General features: G+C 37.9%; 1 protein-coding gene across 2 annotated transcripts in view; it reads left to right on the top strand.

The window, feature by feature from the left end:
* The window catches only part of LOC149079139 (uncharacterized), a 47,836-nt gene that overhangs the window by 8,558 nt on the left and 13,387 nt on the right, over positions 1 to 25,891 (top strand). For both annotated transcript variants that reach the window (XM_089240018.1, XM_089240019.1), the window contains exons 2-6: positions 1,812 to 6,915; positions 11,400 to 11,514; positions 13,606 to 13,755; positions 18,158 to 18,325; positions 24,411 to 24,587. In XM_089240018.1, coding sequence (XP_089096144.1) covers positions 1,879 to 6,915; positions 11,400 to 11,514; positions 13,606 to 13,755; positions 18,158 to 18,325; positions 24,411 to 24,587 — 5,647 coding nt within the window. In that variant the 5' untranslated portion in view covers positions 1,812 to 1,878. The remainder of the gene's footprint in view (positions 1 to 1,811; positions 6,916 to 11,399; positions 11,515 to 13,605; positions 13,756 to 18,157; positions 18,326 to 24,410; positions 24,588 to 25,891) is intronic.

The following is a 25,891-nucleotide window of genomic DNA, read 5'->3' as shown; positions in this document are numbered from 1 at the left end:
TTGATTGGGTGACTTTGTGAGAAAGTATCTGTCACAAACAAGTTCTTTGAAAACTATTAAAATCTGTCTGGGACTAGTTTTTTTGTAGAAATTAGGTGGCAATACCAATTTTTTAGTCGCTGTTGCAACCTGGTGATTATTAAATTAGAGTCCCGGGACTGCACAGAACTTTCGGAAATTATGTCAAAGGAAAAGGGTCACTAAGTCAGGGAAGAAAAAAAATTTATTAAAAAAAAACCCCATTATTTTGAACCGTTTTTTCTTGAAAAAAATATAGTTTTGTGCCAACTAAGGAAATTGGCTGTGTGTAAATTATTTTCATTTTGTCAAGTCCTGTATTTCATTAATGTAATTGTTTAATATAATTTCCATTCTTTCTACTGTATGCCTTTTTAAGCAATAAGTACATATATAGTCAACACTCGTTATAATGACCCCCCCCCATCATTCCATCAAAAACGGACGTTATATGTAGTAGTTGTTAAATTCAGAAGAAAACATAATGTATATGAAAACATATGAAGCCTATCCTACCGGTCATTGTAATGGAATGGCCTCCATAACGAGCTTCTACTGTGCTGTACTCATCTTAATCCGTTCAACTTTTTTTCTTACGAATATGATTCAAAAAGTTCTTTCATTGATTATATACATCATAAGTTTTACTGTGAAATTACAACAGTCTACGGTCATTTTACAAACCTCTAGTTCATGAACCAGCACATTTTTATGAACTAGTCCTATGGTCAGAAACAGTGTCATCTTAACCCATGGCCCGGCTGATGCAAAAATGAATTCAGGAACGAAAGAAAATTCAACTGTCCTTGCAGAGAATCGAACCCATGTCCTTTCACTTGCCGGGTGAGCACTTTAGACCACTAGACTACAAAAACAACAAGCATCAGCTGTTGAAAACCTTCGTATGGAGAGTGACATCATCCTTGTATAAGTTGCCATCTGGTGGCAATGTCAGTATTGTGAGCTCTGGTCTGAGTTAGGTCTGACTGTCCATGTATGGTCCTGTTCAAGGACTCTAAGGAAAGAGGATTTGTTGGCTTTGTAGTTTAATGAGCTAGGGCTCTCACCTGGCAAGTGAGAGAACATGGGCTTGATTCCCGCAAGAGCGGGTAAATTTTCTTTCTTTCCTGAATTCATCTTCTCATCAGCTGTTAAAAACCTTTGTATGGATAGCGGCGAATGACATTATCCTTGGATAAGTCGACATCTTGTGGCAGTGTCAGCAGTTGTGAGCTTTGGCCTGAATTAAGTCGGATTGTCTATGTACGGCCCCGTTCAGTGCACACAAGCTCTAAGGAAAGATTGAGATGTCCAGTGCCATTGTAATCTAGTGGTCTAGGGCAATGTTTCTCAACCACTGGACCCTGGCAAGAGTCAAACCGGGCCGTGAGTGATTCATCATTTCATATATATCCCTGTTCGTTTTCTAGTTGTGTTTATGACCAGGCTTTCGACTCAGAAAAAAGAATGCTACTGGGCAGCATTCTTCCGAAGGTTGAGAACCACTGGGGTCTAGGGTGCTCACCTGGCAATTGAGAGAACTAGGGTTTGATTCCCCTCAAGGGCAGTTGAATTTTCTTTCTTTCCTAAATTCATCTTCGCATCAGCCAGCTGTTGAAAACCTTTGTACAGATATTTTTAATCTAAAAAATTTGCTGTAAATTTTCCCAAGGCGGTATATCTGGTCGTTGTTGGCAATAAGATAAATCTAAAAAATTATCTTGATGCGTTGTCAGTAAACATAAAAATTCTCTATGTATATATATATATATATATTTTTCTATTTGTTGCAGATCATCTCATTACACATGCTCTTGAAAATTCGTCACAGATGAATGGGTGTAGCTGCTGAAACTGGCGATGAACACCAATGAAAAATTATTGAACTGGTATGGAGGAAACTCCTGCTCTAACCACAGTGATTTCAACCTGGACTTCTGCCTCCAAAAAGCAGCTCCTGCTTACAATGAAAGTTCTGCAAAGCTATTATCTAGTCCCTGCTATTACACTAATGTATGTGCCTCAGATATTGTTCCGGACATAGAAATCAAGAATTGGGAAACGTTGAAGCCCTTGGAAGTGTTCAATGATATTAATGACAATAATGGCATCGAAGCTGAAGATGATGATGACAACGACGATGACGTTATTTGCTTAGAAAGCGAACCTGATTATCCACCGAATATGTGTCGTGAAAATGAAGTGAACAGATGTCATTCTCCGAAAAAAATGCCAGCTGCAACAAATGGTGATGTGTCTAAAGAGGATGACCATGTGCGTGGCTTGTCCCAAGATGATTCTTCGGGGAAATGCACGAAGACTTCACCAGTTTCAGATATAAATAAAAGTGAGCTTCCTGATCAAGGTATTGAATCCTCTGCGCAAAATAATATTGGAAAAACTCCAGATGAAAGTTCTTGTGACCCGAGGCCATCACTTACAGATTCCGATAACAGGCCCCTTGTTCATGTTTTCTCTGTGAAAGACTTGTCTTTGGATTCTTTTGGTGCCAATAGCAATGCTGCACAATGTCCAGACACACCATCAGACAAACAGAGTTTCAAGGAATCTTCATCGGTTTCTTACTGCTCTGATCAGTTGAATTTCAGTAGCTTTTTCCAAGATCAACTGAAATTGTCCGAGAAGAAAGACTCCACTGGTCATTTGTCTTTCTCTCTGGACCATAGGTCTTCGGGTAGCTTTACCTTCAACAAAGAAGAGGACATTGAAAATACAGATAATGCTGCTCGGCCCGAAAGTGACTCTGCTAGTAAGTGCGTTGAAATCATTCAGTTGTCATCTGATTCTGAAGATAGCTTCGATGGGTCCATATGTAAGAACATTGCTCCAAACAAAGGTGGTCAACAAAATCTACTTATTAGTCAATCTTTTCATTTGTCAAAGGAACGTATGATGCCACTTCTGATTCCACTGTCTGATACTTCAAACCAGGAAGAAAATAATCCTAAAATAGAAGTACCCGCACCTGTTTTGCCAGAGGTCATAGATGTAGCTAGCTCACCGGAAATGCCTACACTCATTCCTTTCACATCAGAGCCGGAGGAACTACGGAAATGCAAATCAGAAGGCTGCAGCAAGACTGAAGAATCCAAGAAGATCTCTATTGCCAATGGCTTCACTCAGTGTAGTGTTGTGTTGGAAAGACTGTCGTTCCCTGATGATTGCGCAATTCAGAAAATCAGCACTGTCAAGGAGTCTGATTTTAATGCTATTTCCGTGGAGAGTTTGGAATTGAAACATATTTTTAGCATACCTGAGATAGACGTCATAGATGACCTAGATTTTTATAGCTTCTGTACAAAAGTTGAAATGGATTCCTTCTGTGACAAATACGCAAATAGTCTTTCCTTCACGTTATCTGAAACAAAAAATTGTTCACAGCAGGATCTTGATTCCAAAGCTGTCATAGTCCCTTCCAAAACGAATGATATAACACAGATTAAAGGTTGGCGCACCAAACATTTCACTGCTGACGGCTGTTTGTCATCCCTGTCTCCAGATGGAAAGCAAGAGGTTAGTGACGAGGACGATAATCAAATGGAAATCTCTAGAACAGGTACTACTCCGGGTAAAAATGACACTTTAGATATACAGATGATTTTGGGAAACGAAAACATGATTCCAGTGGATCAGCATGAAGATGACATGCCCATCAGATGTGCGGACATAAGTGTGGAATTAGGAGAGAATAAAGTTTCAGAGGAAAAGCCAACAGCTCTAAATGATGGTGTGCCAACAAATCAGACAGCAACTGTTGTTGCTGAGACAGGAGATCAGAAGATAGGAGCAAATAAGCCGGTAGAAGGTGTATATGAGAGCAGTGCACTCGAGCATTTTTTGAAGAATGAATCAAAACTAAAAGTTCCTTTTCTAGAGGTCACTAATCCCAACATAATTCCTATCCCTAATGACGCTTCAATCCTATCTGTTGGAAACTTGAAAAAGAATGACCAAGATGTCAATGACTTGAAATCCCCGTTCAAGAGATCTCCCTTGAGCTCTCAGAAGAATGAAAATGTGACTGACGTTAAGAAAGTGTTGAAAAAAAGGAAACCCCAGAGACGTTCAACACCTGACGGCGGCTTGAAGCTGGAGGATGATGGTGGTGATGATGAAGGTATTGCCCGTAAATACAAAGTGAAAAAGAAATCGGCCATGCTTTTAGCCTCGAATAAAGTTCTGAAGAAGACAAGGCAATGGAAGAAACACAAAACAGATGCTCCAACAGATTTACAGAGGCTGGTATTGAAAATAAGGAAAGAAAGTTCCGGCTTGAATCGTGGATACAAAGTGTCCGGAATACTTAGTCATGCCATGAACTGTGAGAAGGAATTTAAAGAACCAATGATCGACAGAGTAGTGACAGTGAAGTGTGATGGCAACCAAAAGAAATCTGCTCAAGAAATCATCAAAGGAACTAAATACTCACTGGAAGGGAAAAAGAAGGAAAGAGCCCTGCTCAACGAGTTTATGAGAAATATGAATCACTTAGGCACAAGAAACGCTGTTAGCATTCTGATGAGCTCTAGACAGGCATATTTCAAAAACAAAGAAATCACTGAGAAAAGCCTTCCATCATTAACCAATACTCATACATCATTCAAATTGCTCTTGAAGAAGTTTAGGGAACCTCCTTGTTTTCAGAAGAATAAAATTAGGAAGAAAAGAGAGCCTAAAATACCAGTGAATAAACATTCGAAAGCAATGGGGAAAGGAAAATCTAAGGTTTCTGCAGATAACATGAACTTAAGCATCACATCTGATATGTCATCCGAAGAGCAGTACGATTCTATCACGTCTGCGTCCAGCACTCCAGAATTCAAGTCTAAGCGTTCGATCAGGCTTCCTGCTAGATTGATGGATTCTGCTGTGTGGGCCGCCAGCGAATGGGTGTTACCATCTATGCCTTTCGATAATCCTCATGGTAATAAAAAATTCAAAAAAGGATTATTCATCAAAAATGAAGAAATCACCGCTGCTGAATATGATGCAAGGTCTTTATCATCTAAAGAAGATTCACCATTGAAGAAAGAAAATGGATTTCAAACTGATCAAATTGTTGGTGTTTCCGGCATTTCTCAAATTCCTGTGGGAGTACTTCCGCCAACTTTGGCCACACAACAAAATTCTGCTGTCGAACCTATAATTATACCAGGCAAAAAGACGAAACAGTTGGATGAAACTGAAAATATTGTGAAATCTCAAATTTATGTACCAGTTCCGAGAAAGAAAATGTCTCGGTCGAATAATGGTAAAAAACCTGCAGATTTGGTTCCTAAAAGAAAATACAAAAAACGCAACACTCAAAATAACCTTCCTGAACTCAAACTGCATAATTATACTTCTTTACCCCAGCCAGAGCTCAAGGATGCAAACATGGGACAAATGAGTTTCGAAAGCGAAGTAGAGAATTCAAATTCTGATGTCAAAATTATAGACCACCGTCCGTTGGATCTCACAGTAAACTTGCCACAGGAGGCTCATGCCTGTGGTGCGGCGAAAGATGTTTCTAATAGTGTACTTTCTGAAGAGCTTCAAACTTCTGGCATTAATACGGTCTCAAGTGCAAATTCAAAGACAGAATCCATAATTGTTTTAGACTCGAAGAAAGAAAGGAACCATAAAAACACTATGCCTATTGATAACAGCAACAACACAACTCCAAACATAACGATCACAAGTGTCGTCAGTGAGCATCCAAGTGCACAAAACCAGAATGCATCTGTGCCTGTAGTTAACATGCTGACTCTTAATCCCGAAAAGACAAGGCTATTTTCATTGAAGCAGTGTTTGGAAGCAGCTGGTGCCATCCCCTGCACCAGCGAAAACCTGCAGCAGTATGCTAAAAGCAAATCAAAGAAAATTATTGTTCAAGTATCGCCTAGAAAACCGAACGATGCAAAGTATGCAGAGGGATTTAAGAAGCTCGCGGTTCTGGCAAAGGCTAATGCAGTCAGCTCGGCTACCGTTCAGCACGGATCTCCAGTAATAACCTCTGTCACTAGTCTGTCCCAGCTAAGTGCTCAAAAATCCACACCTGGTGCCGTCTCGCTCAATACAAACGAGGAAGCACCTGTGCTAGTCAGTGTAAATTCCAGAAACAATAAGAGCGATAACGTCAAAGAAACTTTCAATCATCCATCTGTTATGAAAGCTACAAGAGTAGGAGACTTAATTTTTTGCGACGGTTTTAATGCTGCTAAAGCTTTTGCAAATCAAGTAGTCACTGTTAGACCATCGAGTTATAAGCCAGTCTATCACCCTGTTCAATCAAAATTAGTTCCTGTTTCATCCGAGTCTGAGACATTACAGTCTCTTGATCAGTCAAAAATGAATATTTCCATCAGTAATATTTGTGATTCGAAGAGTGTTCATGCCCATATACACTCAAACCCTATAAATCTTAAACAAAGGAGTTTATCAGCTGCTGATGAGCAGGTAGCGTTTTCCGTTTGTGACAAAAGTAAAGCGTCTATTACTGGAAAAGCATCCGCTGATGAAGATGATGAAGAAAAACACATTGATGTAGAAACCATAGAAGATGATTATGGATTTCTACGTGAAGAGCTTCTGTGCAACGAGGTAATCTCACCCGAGTTCGTCGGGTCTAATATGAGAATTGATGCAGTAAATAACACTATGCTTTCTAGCGCATCGATCTCTTCAGATTCCGATTTTGACAGTATTACTGATGATGATGTGATTGTATATAAAAGAAGAGAGAAGCTCAGTGAGGGAGAACTCCAATCCAGGAAAAATAATCAGGAAAGGCAAAGGCGAGAACAAATTAAGCATGCTGCTACGATACTTCGGGCAGTGATTGGATCAAGCAAAGATGATGGGAAAGCAGATGCCTTGGTTGAAGTGCTGAAGAAAGTAAGCTCTTTTTTTCCCCCCACCTCTTCATACCCAACTATGGTTAAATTTTATTTTTGTGGCGAATATAGCGAAATGTAAAAATAACATGAAGTAAATATACAGTGCATCTCTTGCTTTAGACGTTGTTGGGACTGTCCGATAATAAAAATTTATTGAGCAGGGAAGCAGCTTTTCTGAAACAAAATATTTCTGTATGTCTGTGGGAGGGGAAAGGGGGGGGGGTAATTTTTTTTAAATCCTGAAATGAGCTTAATTGGAAACGTCATGCCAGGCGAACATGATTATTGCTGTATGTAAAATTACTGCATTGTTAGTCAGAGGTGCTGAAATGAAGAAAACACTGTGGGGGGGGGGGGGGGTTGTGCCGATTGTGCTACATGCTGGGTGTCCTGTAAGTGCTATTGCAGCCTTTATCTCATCAACTGTCCATTGTAAAAATATGATTCCAATTTCAAAAATTATCCATTGCTAGTTTTGAGAGTGTAAAATACAGTGTGTAACAAAAGAAAAAAATATATAAATTTTTATACGGTCTCCTTTGTCCTCTGACTTCCAGTTAGAAAGTTGTTGCCCACATCATTAGAAGAGCAGGATGACACAGGTAGAAAGGAATGTAAAAGAGGGTGCAGAGGGGTTGTTGGCGATGTTTTCTGAAAGAACATTGGGATTTCTGTTTGCCATTTCTTCTTGATATCATCAAGTATGTTGAGAAGGCTTCCTCTACTAATTTTTCTATATGTGAGGAACGTATTGCTGAGTGTTGCCAAAACTGTTTTTCCAATAAAGGAAAAAAACAGTATTGTGGGGGGGGGGGGCAACTTGTATTACCAAATATGACAAATGCTGTGGATTGCAATTAATGATGCTGCCAAAGCAGAAATTGTATCGTTTTCAAGGTTATTTGGCTGGGGATGTATGTGGGCCATTTGGTTTATTAAGTTTTCATTTGCTTAGTTTGAGGGTCCAATAAGTAGCCCAGTCATTAAAAACTTAGCATTCAACTGTCTGGATGGAAAAAATAATTTTGTACTTACTACTTCATTGTCTTGTACCGTAACTAACATTTCATCATTCAAAAATTATAGTACACATTTTGTGTACAAGTGAAACAACAGTTTGCACAACAAAGCAGTCGGACACTTAGGTCTATCTTTAGATTAGCATTCAATTGTCTTCTGTGTTTTTAGGACATGCAGACAGGCCTGTCTTAAGAGCATCATGGGTCCCCTGACCAAGTGGTTTTTGTCAGGCCCTACCTGGTAGATTCTATAAAATTTCAATCTGATCTTATTTTTGTTAGCCCCCCCCCCTCTTCTGTTGGGACCCCCAGGCCGTGCCCATGCGTTAAGATGGCATTGCATGGAGAAGCATAAACAATATGTACACTGGTGGAATAAATTAAGAGAATTTGCATATTTTATCGAATTTCGTGAAAAGAACTGAACTGAATGTAAAACCACTGCTTCTAGACAAAAATGCAAATCTTGTACGTCAAATACATAAGCGCACACGTGTGTGTGTAGGTGGAGCCAGTAGAGAAACAGGCTTTATAAGCACGCTTAAGTTAAGGCACATTTCGTTCGCTAGCACACCTCTGCGAATTTCTTGGTGTTATTTTGCAGCAATCGGTTAATTTCAAATTGTAACAGTAAAAATGAGTAATCACCAACGTTTAGATGATGGAATGAGGTGGCGAATTCTGGGGAGGCTAGAAGCAGGCCAATCTCAAGTCCAGATTTGTAGAGAGTTCAATTTTCAAGAACCCAGCGTCGTGTGTAACTTATGGAAACAGTTCCAGGATAACGGATCCATCGAGAGAAAGCCTGGGCAAGGTCGTCCAAGAGCCACGACGGCCAGAGAAGATCGCCATTTGTCGATTATAGCGAGGCTTAACAGTGCTACGAGTGCTACAGCTTCTCAGCTCTCTCGTGACTTGTATGCAGCCACAGAAACCAGCGTATCAAGGGTGACTGTTTCCAAAAGACTTCGTGAGAGAGGGTTGTTTGCAAGAAGACCTGCTTTTTGCCTCTCACTTCTACGGACAGGAGAATCCGTTTATCATGGTGCAGAGAGCATAGAGATTGGATTATGGATCAATGGGCGACCATTCTCTTCACTGATGAGTCCCGCTTCAGCCTAAGCACCGATTCTCACCGTACATTCATATGGAGAGAACCAGGGACCCGCTACCTACCCTCCAATGCCCGCGAAATCGACCATTATGGCGTAGGAGGTTTAATGGTCTGGGCAGGCATCATGTTGGAATGCTGCACACCTCTCCATGTCTTTGAAAGAGGCACTGTGACTGGTGTGAGGTCTTGGAGCCCTATGTTTGCCTTTTCAGGGGTGCAGTTGGCCCTAAGTTCATTTTAATGGACGATAACGCGAGGCCACATCGAGCTCTTCTGCTTGACGATTTTGTAGAGAGTGAGGATATTCGTCGGATGGGTTGGCCATCCAGATCTCCAGACCTTAACCCTATAGAACATATTTGGGACACTCTGGGGCGGGCAATTGCAACTCGCAACCCCCCCCCCCCCCTCCCTCCGGGAACCATTCGGTGAATGAAAACAGTGTTGTTGAACGAGTGGGACCAATTGCCACAGGAAATGATAAACTGCCTTATTTCAGGTATGAAATCACGCTGCGAGACCTGTATATCTGTAAGAGGGGACCATACCCCCTATTAACCCATCTATTTACCCATTTTTTTGTTTATTCTGCAACCGCTGTTTCATACTGTCCGACTCCAACGAGTGTTATGCACGATCATGCTTGTGTATTACAATTATTGAATGGTTATTTGTTTTGTATTGTATCAGTGTATGTACATATCAAATTTCATTAAAATCGGTACAGTACAGTTCTAGAGATAATCGTCCAAGTCTGCAAATTCTCTTAATTTCTTACACCAGTGCAAAGAGCTAGAGATGAAAGTGTTTCATTCATCAAAAACCATTACAGTGGCATTGAGCAGTAAAATGTAAACAAATCCCACTTAAAAAAGGATTTACAGTGCAGTAAAACCATCCAGTTCACCTTTACTTATTTACATCGAAACTTATAATTTACGCATTTTGCACTGTGCTTTTGAAAATGGTCTCAAAGGAGCATCATTCTGAAAAAACATACTTGTCTTCATAATTAGCTGTGTATTGTGGAAGAGAGTGGACAGACTGTGGACGACTCCAAAAAAGAATGTAATTTATAAGGCTGTAGTGAGGAGGTGGGGTATTTGGCTGTCTGGTCTCCCTCCGAAATGTGAGAAAATGACTGGAAAAAAAGAAAAAAGTGGCCAAATCTATTCTATCACTTTGGTCCCCTCCCCAAAATGAAAGTGGCCCCCCTCCCCCTTCCACTGAACAAAATTTCTGGCTATGGGCCTGGTAATTTAGATTGTGAGGCGAAACTCGCCTCAGAGAAAATAATTTTCTGTGGTTGCTAGTACCCTGTTATGGCCAAAAATTGTTTTCATAACCATCATTTCTGTCGTTCTGCTGTGACTGAAGTCAATCTTACCAGATACTGAAATAGTGCTATGAAAAAAAAAAGTATTAAAAAAATTTTTTTTTTATGGATTTTTAGTATGCTATGATTATGTTGTCTAAGGGGGGCAGGTACCCTCCCCGTCCTACTCTTTAGTCCTGCTTTTTCTAATTTTTTGAATGGGAGCCCTGTGAGTAGTTTGAATAAAATGTACCATAAAATTACATATTACCTGTTCCAGACTCTTTCATGTCGAAAAATTTGAAATTGCAAATTATAATTAATATCTTGTTTTTAATTATTGTAATAAATTAATGTTTAAAAATATTACATTGTAACATGCAAAAAAAGTTTTTCATCATGTTATATACCCATTGTGTTCAAAACATTGTCCAAAAGCATTCATTTAGGTTTTTGATGGTTTAAACCTTTTTTTTTTTTTTTTTTTGATAGTTTAAAAACATTTTTGACAGTTTTAACCAGTTTTTGACTCTTGTCATGTCAAAAACCTTATCCTGCTTCATAGCCATTATAACTGTAAACACGTTGGCATTTAAATTAAAATGGTTGGTTTAACTATTTTTTTTCTTAAAAAGAAAGTAACTGAATAAATTGAAAACAAGGACTTCGTGGGTGAAATAATGGAAATGATTAGAAGAAGATCATGACCAAACAGCCTGGTAAGTCCTTGTTTTCAATTAGATGCTGGCGGTGAAAGCCTGTGCCAACTCATAAATAAAGTTTATATCGTAGCACGCAATGTTATGTTCATGGATGTTTAGTACGAGTATGTTTTGTATTTAATTTTATTAATATATGTTCATTGTCCGACATTGTAACAGAAATATTGACACTTTTAAAAAGATCGAACTAGTAGCTTTTGTGCCATCTTTAAAAAATTTGGCCTTTATTAAATTGAAGATCATGTTGAAATCAAAGCATTAGTTTAAAGTATCACGCATATAAGTAGTTTCATGCTGATTTAATTTCTGTAGAGTAAAATGTGGATTCGAGCAGTTCAAGCAAAGCATGGTGCACTTACCTTTATTACAAGAATTCTGCAGCGACATCGTGCTTCACTGCTGAGGAAGTATAAAGGAATGATGACTGGTAAGTTTCCCAAGTGAGAAGTGCACGTAAATTCTAGCGGTTGCTTAGATTTTGATCGTTAACCATTTGAAATTAAGTGCAAGTTTTATTTAGTTCACTGAATCATGATACTGTGCTGTGTTAATTGAACTGAGTTTGGTATGATAGTCTTACCTCATTTTCATTTTCTTACCTCATATATCCCTGGGATTGAGTTTAGGATAATCTTCTGATTTAATGTCTTTAAAGTTTTATTCTGTATAAATAATTTCCTTTAACACAATCAATGCTCATTATGATGATCATGCATTATTGTAACTGTTCCATTATAACGGCCAGTACGATAAGTCCCAATGTTTTTTCTCCTATTCATCAGGTTGCCCGTGTTTCCCTTTCGCCCCTTCCAAGTAACTTGACATGCATAGATTGTCACCATTGTGCCAAATCATTGAGGAAATGTTAAAGTTTTTGCGAGGAAAAAGACAAAATTCACCAAACAGCCATCATTGGTATAGTACCTCTGCAGTCAAAATGAAGAATTCCGATTCAATTCGATTAGAAAGAATCATTCATCATATCGGATGACCAATGTCCCGTTAAATCTGTGTCCTGTTTTTGTCCCCCAAAGGCGATGATTTTGACTATCTCAAGCTATGAAATTTATTGTTGGGTGATGGTTGGCTACTTTACTCCAATTGGTGATGTCACTTTTTTTCTAAAGGGGAAAAATCTCTACTTGGTTTTTCAAAAATCCCTTTTACATTTGGCTGTGTATGGTTTTTGCTTAGAATTCGGATCCACATAAAAATCTCCTTAATTCTCGTTCTCCAAGGTTGGAAGCTATGACATTATGGCAAGATGAATTATGTATCATATTTTTATGTGTGTGTGTGTGTAAGGAACCCCATGATATTTTGGACTTAAATTTTGGAAAAAAGTTGAAAGATTTATATCTATAATACTATCCATACATAAGAAACCCCTCCTATATATATTTTTAGGATCCAACTTTTGGCAAAATGGGGGTTCTTTATGCACATTAAAATGCAGTAATTTTTGGTTCCATTCAAATATGAATTTTCGAAAAAACAAATTTGAATATTTGAGGTAACGCCCTTCCACTGTAGTATGTTTTCCGTGGAACAAGGAGAATCATAACCCCTCCAAAGAGCAGCATATGCTACTACTACTAAACCACACATGTACCTCGTTCATATTCCTCTGCGGAACCTCTAACGAATTGGTACATGCGGGAATGTGTGTGTACGTGTAGTGAAACCTGACGTAAAGTTTGTTTCTGTGTAATGCTTGTTATGTGTAGTGCTGCCATCTGCCACCAGTTTTTCTAAATACGAGTGAAGTGTAATGATTGAGTAATTAATCGTTGTAGGCCTGTTGCTCTCTGTGGCGAGACTTTTTAATGGGGAGATCGGCTCGCATTTGCGCCCCGAAGTTGGGAACCACAGGAAACCAACTTCAGCTCACCACCACTATGGCGACGGTGGGGTCGCCAACCCCACAGTCTGCCAACCCACCGATGCTGAAAACTGACACATTGCAGAACAATCTCAGTAATAATTAATTTTTAGAAAGGAACTCATCTGTGTGGAAAGCATTATTGTAGGAACCTTCACCACAGAATTGGTCAAGTCAGCAAAGGACTCATTTAGAACAATGCAAAACATTATGCTTTTAGGATTATAACAAACGTCGACTGTCCATAGATCTGAATGAATTCATTTTGTTATATGAATACAGTTCTGAAATGTGTCTGGCAGTGAACATTCATTAAAGAATTTAATTCACTCTTTATTGCCAAGTACATCCAAGTTATGGCAGCTACACATAAATGTGTTTAAAACTTGAAATTTTCTTTAGCAAAAACTGTTCAGATTAAATTGACCTACATTGATGTAGGCCTAGACCCTATTTCTCAGAAATAAAAGTGAATATTTCATTTTTAATAATATTGTGAACAACAACTCTAACGTGCACGCGACTAAACATGTGATTACGGAGGGAACAAATGGTGCATTAGATTCAAGTGAATACAGTAATACCTATTGTATTGTTATATATGATCAAAGGAATATATTGCACCATACATTTTAGGTCTCTCTCAAGAAGAGCGCTGTGCTGAAGTGGAGAAAACTGTAAGAACATTAAGGAAAGAGTTCCCTTCAAAGGAGCAAAGAGAATCTTCTCCGGCTTATCCTATACACATGCCTCATGCCTCCATCTTTGTGGAGGTGGACAGAAATGGTAACTGATCTTATAAAATGGTTTTTTTGTCTTTAATAGACTTGTGTTTAAACAAACGAAAAAATGATATAATTCTTTTAATCCTTTCCGGCACGGTGTCCCCATAGTGAAACCACCTTTTCAAAATTCTATCAAAAAATAACTAATGTTTGCACAGAAATCATTTAAATCCTATAACTAGCTTAAGATTTAGATTTTCTATCAAAGATGGCAGCATCATACTGTCTTTGTTTTGCAAGTGGTAAAAAAATTCCCTGTTTTAGGAATTGTTTCAAAATTTATTTCCTAATCAAAAAAAGCTTTTTTTCAAAACTTGTATATGGTTTTTTATAGTTTTTGTCCCATTTGTTGAAATTAAGTCATTCAATAAACTTAAGAATAGTTTATAATCAAATTATGGACTTTTTTAAAAAGGTGGTTCCATACTGAGGACACCGCACATCTAGAGCAGTGAAATACACCCCTAAGTGTCGTCAGTATAGAAACACCTCTTTATATGAAGCAACCTTGTTTTTCTTCATTTTCTTCCTTCTTTCTTGTTTACTAGAAAATAGGTTACAGCAGTAGTGTTGAAACATCTCAGATGTGTATTTGTAGAGGATTTTCAGGGGTTAGAATGGAAGACTCAACATTCTATTTTTCATCCTGCAGAAAACCATCCTTTCAATCTAGTGGTTTTAGAGCAGCTGTTGAAGACTACTTTCTATGCCCTCTCTCTGCTGTTTTAATTTTATTTTCTGGAATTTCTTTTGCCTTGAGTTCCCTTCTCCCACTCAAATATTGTGCATTTATTACGTTTGTTGGTGAAATGCCTAAAAAATTCCTTAGTGCAGAGGAAGCAATACAGTCGAATCCCGTTTTAACAGATGCTGTTATAGCGAAAATCTTGTTTTAATAAACACTTTTCTAATCGCCCAGATAAGTTTACACAGGAACAATGCAAAAACTTGGAATTCCTTCATAACAAAATTTCATTGTAACAAAGTGATTTCTCCAGTCTCTTGGAGTTTGCTATAATGGGATTTGACTGTATATTTCACTAATTTCGGAGCTTCCCTCTGATCGGAAGTCAAATGCATCTGATGATATCTCAGATGAAGAGAAAACAAAGCTGACTGCACACATGAATGATTATCAAAATGATGCCGATGTTGATGGTATACAATCCCCGATGCCTGGGTATTCTGTACAATCTGAGATAGTTTGGAAGGAAAAAAGCAAGAAACGAAACCCGAATTTCAAGGAATAAGAGTGGACCATCTTGGAAAATTTGATAAATTTATGCGCCATTGAAGAAAAAAAACATTGCACTGCCGTCTCATTGGATAATATATACCGGTTTTACTTTGTAGAGGTCAAAATCATCAATATGATTATGTTGGTAATTTTGATCTACAAAATCTGTGGAAAGGGAATTTCTTTAAACAAAATGTTGCTTTTCTTGCATTACAGCCTAGAAAAACTTTCAGTGTTCAAGGTGGGCAGTGTCCCAGCTGTGCGACCACCTATTGTTTACTGTAACTTGATAAAAATAAAAGAACATAGTTGCAAAATGCATTTATATGAGTCTTATGTACTGTGTATAGGAAGTTATTTTGGCCAAAAAAATTTATATATATATATATATAGTACCCCTCAAAGGTTCAGCTTTTATGGTTGGCAGTCTGTGCTGTTAGGCTATGGTTTGAGAAATTTACTTCTCGAAGTTTTCATTAGCTCATTCATTCATATGGCCGACGTTGTCTTAGGTTTAATAATATGTAGGTCTCTGCGATGAGCGAGAAAAATAGAATGTAATTGTATAGTGATTTCCATCTCTTCTAATGTACATAAATAGAATGAAATTCTATTTCATTATTCAATCAAAAAGATTCTCCCCAAATTTTAAACAATCCATTTCTTATGAATGATGGTCTTGTAGGCTGCCAAAATTCATATTTAGTACGGTAGGCACTCAAAAAAATTATTTTTACATGTATGAGGAACCCCCTCATTTTTTAGCTTAAAATTTGGTGAAAAGTTGTTCACCATGTACACTGAAGAGCCATAAAAACTGGTACCTCCTGCCTAATATCGTGTAGGGCCCCCGCGATCCCGCAGAAGTGCTGCAACATGACGTGGCATGGACCTGACTAATGTCTGAAGTAGTGCTGGAGGTAATTGATACTATGAATCCTGCAGGGCTGTCCATAAATCCGTAGGAGTAAGAGGGGGGGGTGGAGATCTCTATGAAACAGCACGTTGCAAGGCATCCCAGATATGTTCAATAATGTTCATGTCTGGGGATTTAGGTGGCCAGCGGAAGTGTCTAAAGTCAGAAGAGTGTTCCTGGAGCCACTTTGTAGCAATTCTGGACGTGTGGGGTGTCGCATTGTGCTGCTGAAATTGTCCAAGTCCGTCGGAATGCACAATGGACATGAATAGGTGCAGGTGATCAGACAGGATGCTTACGTACCTGTCACCTGTCAGAGTCGTATCTAGACATGTCAGGGGTCCCATATCAGGCCAACTGCACACGCCCCATACCATCACAGAGCCTCCACCAGCTTGAACAGTCCCCTGTTGACATGTAGGGTCCATGGATTCATGAGGTTATCTCCATACCCGTACACGTCCATCAGCTCGAAGCAATTGGAACCGAGACTCGTCAGACCAGGCAACATGTTTCCAGTCCTCAACAGTCCAATGTCTGTGTTGTCGGGCCCAGGCGAGGCATAAAGCTTTGTGTCGTGCAGTCATCAAGGGTACACCAGTGGGCCTTCGGCTCCGAAAGCCCATATCGATGATGTTTCGTTGAATGGTTCGCACGCTGACACTTGTTGATGGCCCAGCATTGAAATCTGCAGCAATTTGCGGAAGGGTTGCACGTTTGTCACGTTTAATGATTCTCGTCAGTCGTCGTTGGTCCCGTTCTTGCATGATCTTTTTCCGGCCGCAGCGATGTCATAGATTTAATTTTTTACCGGATTCCTGATATTCACGGTACACTCAAGAAATGGTCATACGTGAAAATCCAAATTTCATCGCTACCTCGGAGATGCTATGTCCCATCTCTCGTGCGCCGACAATAACACCACGTTCAAACTCACTTAAATCTTTATAACCTGCCATTGTAGCAGCAGTAACCGATCTAACAACTATGCCAGACACTTGCTGTGTTATATAGGCGTTGCCGACTGCAGCGCCATACTCTGATTGGTTCCATATCTCTTTATTTGCATACGCATGCCTGTACCAGTTTTTTTGGCTCTTTAGTTTACATGAATAGTAAACTTCATTACTATTCATGTATATTATCAGAAAAAAAAAAAAAAAAAATTTGTATAAAATATTCATGTATAAGAAACTCTATATTTTTGGGGACCCAATTTTTGGCAATTAAGATTACTTTCATGACATATGTTATGAAAATTATGGCTGTAAAATTAAAAATTAAAAATAGTGATATAAATATATTCATCATTCACATACTTTCGTTTTAGCAAATTACATTTTGACTTGCAGTCAAAATGTAATTTGCCATGATTTTCTGCGATTGGTGATTTTTCAGCAATTTTAGCAATAGTTAGCAATTTCACTTAGATAATTTTTTGGCTGTAATTGACAACTTTACTTGTTTCAATAAATTTTTCGACTGTGAATGTAAACTTGCCTTGCTGAAACTTTACCACACACTAACTCCGATCACGCATTGCCATATGGCAATTTCCAACCATTGGGGTTGGATGGGGAAATGAAGGTGCCATCTATCTGTGGTTGCCCCAGGTTTGGTAGGTAAAGAACTTGTTTCTCCCATTCTTGCCCAGATCAGAACCCATGACCCTTGACGGTAACCTTTATAGTGGAAGACAAGCATCTTACCATGGTGCCACTCAGGCTGCCTTGCTGTAGATGGCAACTTTACTTGCCTTGCTTTTGACATTTTGTTTTGGCTGTAATTGACAGCTTGCCATTGAAAAATATTTTTGGCTACAAATGGCAAGTTTACTTCCCTTGATAAATTTTCTGACGATGCCCCATATTTTTAATGAAAGAAATAGTCAGCCTATATGTAGGTATTTATTATAATGTGCATATTGATACTTATCTAGATATACTGGAACAACTTTTGTAGGCCAGAGGTTGTGCTCTCCTGGTGCACAAGGTGCATGTATGGTTAAGTAAAAATTAATCAAATGTCTGATAAGAAATCAAGAGATGTAGATGCTTATTCATATATTCCTACTTTTTTTTTTGTCTTATTTTCATTCAACCTTCAGAATTTCTATTTCATGATAGATTTTATAATCAATAACTAGAACTAGCGGTTTTTTAGTTTTTTCCTGTGCTGTGTAAATAATGAATGACTAAAATATTTCATACGAGTTAAAATTTAACATCGGTGCTGTTTTTGTGTTTGCAGATGATGCTCATTATGAATTCCAAAGAATCTTGCAAGGTATCGGCTTACGTCCACCTGATAAGGATAAGAATCCGCCTCAAGTTCTGAAAGCAGACATGCAAGAAAAGTGGAAAAGAACATTTAATCCAGCTGGTAGTAACAGATCTGTTTTGGAAATTGACTGCTTGAGTGAGTGAATGTATCATTAAATTGTGTGAATCGAGTACACTTATAACTAGAGTCTGGATTATATGCACTAAAAAACAATGAAATATGCTCTAAAAATATGCAAATATGTACTTAAAGGTGCCAAAATATGTATTAAAAACACAAAATATGCACTAAAAAAATCCTGAAAAAGTTTGAAATTCCAAAATACAGTAAAACCTTGTTAACTCGTCACCCTAATAAGTTGTCACTCCGCTTAAGTCATAATTTTTCTTCAGGTTTGTCCAGCTTTCATAGACAGCAGTGTTATTAAATCCTTGTTTACTCGTCGCTAATTTTGGTCAACTCGTCACAATGAAAATGTTTGAGAGAGCAACAGATGATTTCTATGGCTTCCTTTAAAAAACATAGCTTGTTAACTGCATTGCCTTGGTGACTTCTAAGCATATGTCATCATAAGCCTTATGTACCAGAACGGAATAGTTCAAGTAACGAAAGTTATGCTGGGGAAGTTCATTTGATGACTAAAATTTTTGAAACATTAGGGACTTTTAGAGCTAGACCTGATTCCTTCATGGGCTCCACTAACTTAGGGCTTCAAATTTAAACAATTGAAAAACCAGATATTTTTCCAAAGTTGAGATCTTCTAATGTGTGCTTTTCCCTACCTCGGGCCCTCCAGAAGAAGCTGATACCAGGGAGAGTCTACAACTTGCGGCCACGTAGGGGTACTGAAAATTCATGAAACTGATACGTCGTTGAACGGCGAACTTTATTGGAGAAACTATAAACACTTAACATGTTAATGTTGTGAATCAATGCCACCCATAATCCAGCTAGCCAGCCGATGTAGCTTCGGGAATGATGAAAATCTCCTAATTGCCCAGGAGAATAAAGACGTAGGATACTTATGGAACAGGAATGTGTGCCTAAAATGAGCTAAAACATCTGGGTGTCCGAACATTGGCTGACTTGGACCAGGACATGTGACGCAAACATGACATTGATTCGTCGTTGTACGGCCTACACGACTAGTGACATCCAACGAACGCAGACGGACTGCCACCAACGGAATTTGATTATCGAGTCCGGACGTGCCAAGGACGTTATAATATCAATTTAGATTTCGATTCTTAGATCATGATTTATCATAATTATTCCGTTGATTTATACTCCTGTAATTGGACTTGTTATTCTGTTATACAAATTTATATAGATATATATACATATTTAATAAAATTCCGGATGCACCCATCTTTCGGGAACGCTTCGATATCTCCTTGAGATGGGAAGTGGGGGGGGGGTGTCCAGTCCTTCAATGTTCAATCTCAAGAAGCCCCACTCCTCCTCATTAAGGCACACCCATAGGATTAAGATGAATTCGTGAGACAAAAAGAAAGATGGCAGACAAATCTGCTCCTATTCATACGTTTTTTTGCTTTGTCAATCATTCATAACTACATAAACTATACCCGAATCCGCCCCTACTTACATCTGTAGCTCACAGATATAGTATATACAATTGTTTGAAAGTGAATTATTGTACATTAGAAGGAAGCTATCGAGTTGGGAGATAAGAGGATGCAAGTCTCAACTGTTTAGCATCATTGACTATAGAAAACTGAAAATGAGAGGTTGGAAAGGCGTTCGGTTGACTGAGTTGTTCTCAGGAAATTGATGTTCAGATAAATGAGGTTCTACTGTATATCACTATTAAAACTAAACGAGGGTGTACCCAGAAGCTACCGGAATTTTTACAATTTGCTTATTCAGTTTTTTTTACAAAAATTCCTTCATATCTTTCAAAGTATTCCATTAAAGCTAATACCAGACCTGCCAACTTTCCGGATTTAGCCTGACAGTGCCGGATTTCGTAACATTTACAGGGCTTCCGAAAAGTGAATATAGCCAGGTTTCAATAATTTCCATCTACATGAATAAAAAATGAAAAGAAATATTGAATTTACTGTTATCTGCTGCCACTGTTTTTTTAAGTAGTCCCTGTTGACATGAAAAGGCTCTTGCGACATCACGTCCAACTTAACCCTTTAAGCGGTTTTTAAAATATTCCTGATCCGCATTATAACTGCCACATTGAAAATAAAAGCATATTAAGAAACTGAGATATTTGGGGGGAGACCGAAGTAAAGCGGATCAAGTTTGACGAGATATCTTGGGATTGCTGCTAGAGAGGTTAATTCTAGTTGTGGTGCCAGTGGCCAAAGCTGACCTAATTTATGAATGTAAACTAACATGGCAATGAACTTGTTTTTTTTATCTGCTTGATTGTAATACGGCTGGTAGATAATTCAATGGGTGTTACTTTGCCCACCGCATTTCATAGCAAAAATCAGGATCTATATACCGGAAAATAAAGGACATCGCCAGTTGTGAGCAAAATTCCTAATTTATTGCTAAAAATCGCAGATGAGGCAGAAATTTAGGGCTTCTATAAATCTCTGTTAATTAAAATGATTTCACTAAAAAAAAAGGTTTAACATAACAAAAAAATGTCCAGTAAATATCAGAAATTTAGTGAAGCATCTTTGAAAACAAAAAGGACAGTGTTTTAGAATAGTTGTGACAGCAAATGATGACGAAAAATATCAGAATGTCCTATGAAGTATTAGTAATATCTTCACTTTATGATGGTTCTTAGTATGGTCATAAAAAGAATTTGGCATGTAAATTACATGTACCAGATTTTCGTAAGAAAGTTACAGGATTTTTCCTTCTGAAGGTTGGCAGATCTGTAATACACTTGCCCAGTATTTTCTTCCATTATTCAAAACATTTTTTAAGTTCATCTGTTGTGATGCTGGGCAATCGTCTCCATTGTTTTTATTTTCAGTGCATCCATGTTGGCAAAACTGTTTCCTTTTATGGTCTCTCTTTATTCATGGGAATGAAAAAAAGTCACAGGGAGCTAAATCAGATGAATATGCTGGGTTGGGCACGGGGGTACTAATATTTCTCAGTAAAAATTGGTGCTCTGTGAGGGCTGTGTGAAACAAAGCCTTGTCATGATGGGAAAACCAGTCATCTGTGTCTCACAAATGAGGTCTTTTCTGCTGCACACTGCAATCTTCTCAACCCCTCCAAGTAGCAACCAGTTAATAGTCTGACCTTGAGGAAGGAAATTCTTTACAAACTACCCCGCTCACATAAAAAAAAGGAAAGGTGAAGAATGATATCCAGACTGTCGTTAGTCTACATTTCACCACCTTTGAAATAGGAAAATCATTCGCACACTTGAGTTTTACCCATAGCAATATCACTAAGCTGTTTCTAACATCCCAACAGTTTCTGGTGCTTTTTTTCCAGAGTAGGAAGCAACACTTCACAGCTGAGCACTGTTCACATAATACGATTGAATAATCGACGTTTGGTTGTACCCAAAATTCCAAAACGAACACGGCTAAAGGGAAAAGGAATTTTTGGGTACACCCAAACGTCGATTATTCAATCGTATTATCAAACCCAAAAGGTAATTTATTTCTACTGTTCACATAAGTTTGCCATGACCGAAAATGAGGAACAGTCTGAAACGCTTCCACGAAAAAAAAATCTGCAGACTGATTTGTGGAGCCAAATACAACCTTCCATGGCAACTCTGCTTTGCACATTGGCTCAGCAGGAGTAGCTTTACTTAGTGGGAGAACCGCATACTACAGATGCTCCTCATACCGTAAGGCGGTTCTGGTTATTTTTGGGTACACCTCCATACGTGATATATGTGCCACTATGCAAATTTTAATACGAGGATCAGTAATGTTGCTTCCCTCTTTTCTGAAGGGAAAAGGAATTTTCATATTTGTGTTGGGAGGAGGAAGGTATTTTTCTTTCCAAAGTCATGTGACCAATACATTTAGATACTAAGATATGCAGGTTCTGTTCTATCATGTGATTGGGGGAAAATGGACTGAAGCGAGCTTTTTTGAATCAAAATGCAGATAGTTGACACATTTATTCTCCAAAGGTAGCGATGTGAGGTGAGGATATTCTCGGAGAATGAGAATATTCTTCGGGATGTAAAAATTGGAGAATAATCTAGAATATTCATTTTTCTTGTGAATATTGAAACATTTTTTACTAATTTTGTATTTTATTTTTATATTATGAATATAAATCAGTTTTCATTGCCTGAAACATTAAAAAAAGCAATTTTTGACATAATAACCCCGAATGGCAACTTTTAGTGCAAGGGGGCATCCAGGTCATGATGAGAGGTTTTAAAAGTCTGGTTACGAAGATTTTAGAAACCTTCAGATTAAAACCTTAAAAAGTTATTTAAAATTAGATAAATTTTCAGAAATTAGTTCAAAGCAAAGAGTAAAACTCTTTAAGTTGATTGACAAAGGAATAATCACCTTCATTCGTAGAAGATACAGAACTGTGTTGTTTTTTACAATGTGCATACACTTAAATTCATATTTCTTTAAAAGTTGTGCAATTCAGCCCTGTTGGTTTAATTTTCTTGCTTTGAAACTTTTATAATGTGGTTTACAAACTTCAATATTCTCATCTTCTTTACGGGAAGAAGAGAATATTCTTGAGAATATTCTCTCAAAGGACTACTATTATAAATTATACTAGAGAACATTCTTATCGAAAATAATAATAATTATTCTCAAGTTATTTATATAGATTATTTATTGTAATACGAATGTTATCTATATATATAAAATTGATTTTCTCTGTGTGTGTGTATATGTTCTCTATACAAATCTGCAATTGCAGATCGATCGTCGCCAAATGTTGTATATATACCAAATGGGACCCGACTTCAACGATAGGCTACTTTAAAATTTCGTCAGAGCAGGGCAAATGCCCGAAATGGAAAAGAAACTGTCGGGCAACAATGGTTTTGGGGTCTCAACAATCGCTTTCGGAATGTTTACTTTGGTTGCCATGGTTCCCTAGCAATGTGTTTCAGATGTGTATATGCCTTTACAATGATTTGTCACTTCTCTAATCCTGATAGTATTTGTATAATAGTTTATGCCTTCATAATGGTTTGCCACATTCTCAATACTCTCAGTAATGAGGCTTTTTGAATAGACGTTATAATCATCATCAGCATCGCTTTAAGGGTCAGGAAAAGGGTGATCCTCATAGAAATCAGTGTTAAAACTGCCAATTTTACTGTGGAAATGCGGAAATTTGGTGGGGTTTTCCACCACATCAATAATTTTAAAAATTGCATAGAATTCTAGATTTTTGAAATATTGAGTTCGCTTAGAGATATATATACAAAGCCCAGGAGATTAAATATAAAGTAATTAGCCCGACCTACTTTTGAGGTGGATATTCTTGCAATAACATTGATTTCAACTTTTTATTTACATCTTCTCAAGCTCGAAAATGAAATTGTGTCTGTATTGTCTTTTAATATTCAACTGCATAAATTCATATAGTTTAGGATGTTTTAAAATTAATTGTGGGCCCGTAAAATGCATAGAAGAAATTCCACAGTTTTAACTAAGCATTATTGGAAGCTGAAACAGGCAGATGGATGACTTGAAGGTGGGGGGGAAGAATCGAAATGCCTAGCGCCCTTGAAAAAGGGGGGAAATTTTCATTTCTACGTTTCTTTAAATCTAGATTTGTTTATTTCATGAGTCGCGCAGGAAGTCGCTATGTAGGTTAACTTAGACACTGTCTGTATGTCCGTCAAAGAAAGAGGGAGATATCATGTGATCCAAAAAGCCTCATTGAAGAAAACCCGGGCAGCGCCGGGTATTATAGCTAGTTACATATATTCTTGATAACTCTCTGGAAGGACTTTGGTAACTGAAGAATATTGTCTGGAAGGACTATTATTAATAACTTCAGAATAATTCTTATTATTTTCGATAAGAATATTCCCCAGTAATTTATAAAAGTAGTCCTTCCAGAGAATATGCTCCCCAAAAGATTATTCTCGAGAATTTTACATCTCTATCCAAAGGTTTTATGGAACTATGGTGTTATATCTCTGCTATTGGGTGGTTGAACAGCTGTCATATTAAAATTTGAATTACAAAAGCAGCAAACGACAGTTTGTGTGTGTGTAAGAAAATTTTTAGCTTTAACATTTTTTTTTTTCAACTCTTTGTTTTTACAGGCAGCCCAGATAACACAAATGGCTCTAAAGCTGCTGAGTCGTCTTCATGCACGGGAAATGCCCCTGAACCAAAAATTACCAAAGCTGTATCAACAAAAATACCAAAAAATAATTCACCCAAAGAGAATTTGCTGAGAACCATGCTTGAAACCAGCACGGAACAGCTCTCATCTTCTGGTAATTTTTCAACTACTTAATATGAATATTCCATTGCCATAAAAGCAGTTTCGAGCAGCCTCTCTTAAATGATTTCATGGCCACGAAACAGCCCATGATACTGTTCATCAAAGTTGCACAAACTTGAAGTTTTTACTTGAAGTTTGTTCAGCTATCAAATGTTTCTCTGTATATGCAACCGTTTGTTCAATGCTATGTATGTGTTTTCATCGTTTCAATAGTAGTTATCAGTCAAAACCTCATCTGTAAAAATATAAGGGAGTAAATTATGGAACTTTTATACGAGGTTCCCAAATCCATCACCCAGAAAGTGATTAGAGGATAGCACACACCAAGACACTCTAATATTTGTCAAGGAATATGTGGTTACGAACACACTCCTTGTGCTTGCCATATGTAAAGTCACTAGCCCAAATTAGTTTGTAAATGGGGGATAGCTACCACCATGCAACTTATGTAATGGTATAGTGAAGTGAAAACTCTGCACAGTTCATGTGAGGATTTTCTTTTTTTTAGATTTGTTATGGCCAATTTTGAAACTAAGGATGCTGCCATTTAATGCATTTGACCCTGCATAGTCACCTTACTAATCATCGTCTGAGCTGTGCAGCTGTACCTCTCTCCCTCTCTCACACACACAAACACACAACTTCAAATTGACTGACTTTCTGAATTGCATTTATGACCACATATTTTATGAACATTGGTGAGCTCAGTGTGTACTACCACTCCATCACAATTCAAATCATAAATCTTGACTACTATTTCATTGAAAAAGTATGTATAGGAAAATATAAAATTTAGTAAGATAATTTTTTTCTCTTTACCCCATCCTGTTTTCCCCCATGTATAAGTAGCAGGCAAATCGGGCATGAACTGGAACTTTCATTTTCTTGTAAACCTATTTGGCACAAAATACACAGAAATTGCTTGTCATCAAAATTTACATGTGCAAAGCATAAGTTCCGTGATTCTTTTAACAGATTTGGTGTAGAAGTATATAAATACTGCTTGGAAAGAGACTTTCTGGGATATTATGCCGAGACATACTTCAGAAAGGAAAGGTGTTAACCAATACACCATAGACACACAACTTTTCTTTTTTTCATAACATACATAGAAGGATAATGTGCTCCAAAGAGTCATTTGCAGCCTCCTTTAATGACAGCAATAGCTGCCCCAGGTGATGATAGTGCAAGAGATCACTTGCGCAGATTGTAAGAGGATCTGGGTTCAAGTCCTGGAGGAAACAACTAAAGTTTCCTTTGCTTGCTCGTGTTTTAAGGGGATCCACGCTCAATTCC

The sequence above is a fragment of the Pholcus phalangioides genome, unplaced genomic scaffold (assembly GCF_987345545.1).
Source record: "Pholcus phalangioides strain wild (caught in Gottingen) unplaced genomic scaffold, Ppha-v1.0 ptg000012l_1, whole genome shotgun sequence".
NCBI lineage: Eukaryota > Metazoa > Arthropoda > Arachnida > Araneae > Pholcidae > Pholcus > Pholcus phalangioides.
This window is presented reverse-complemented; position numbering and strand designations above follow the sequence as displayed.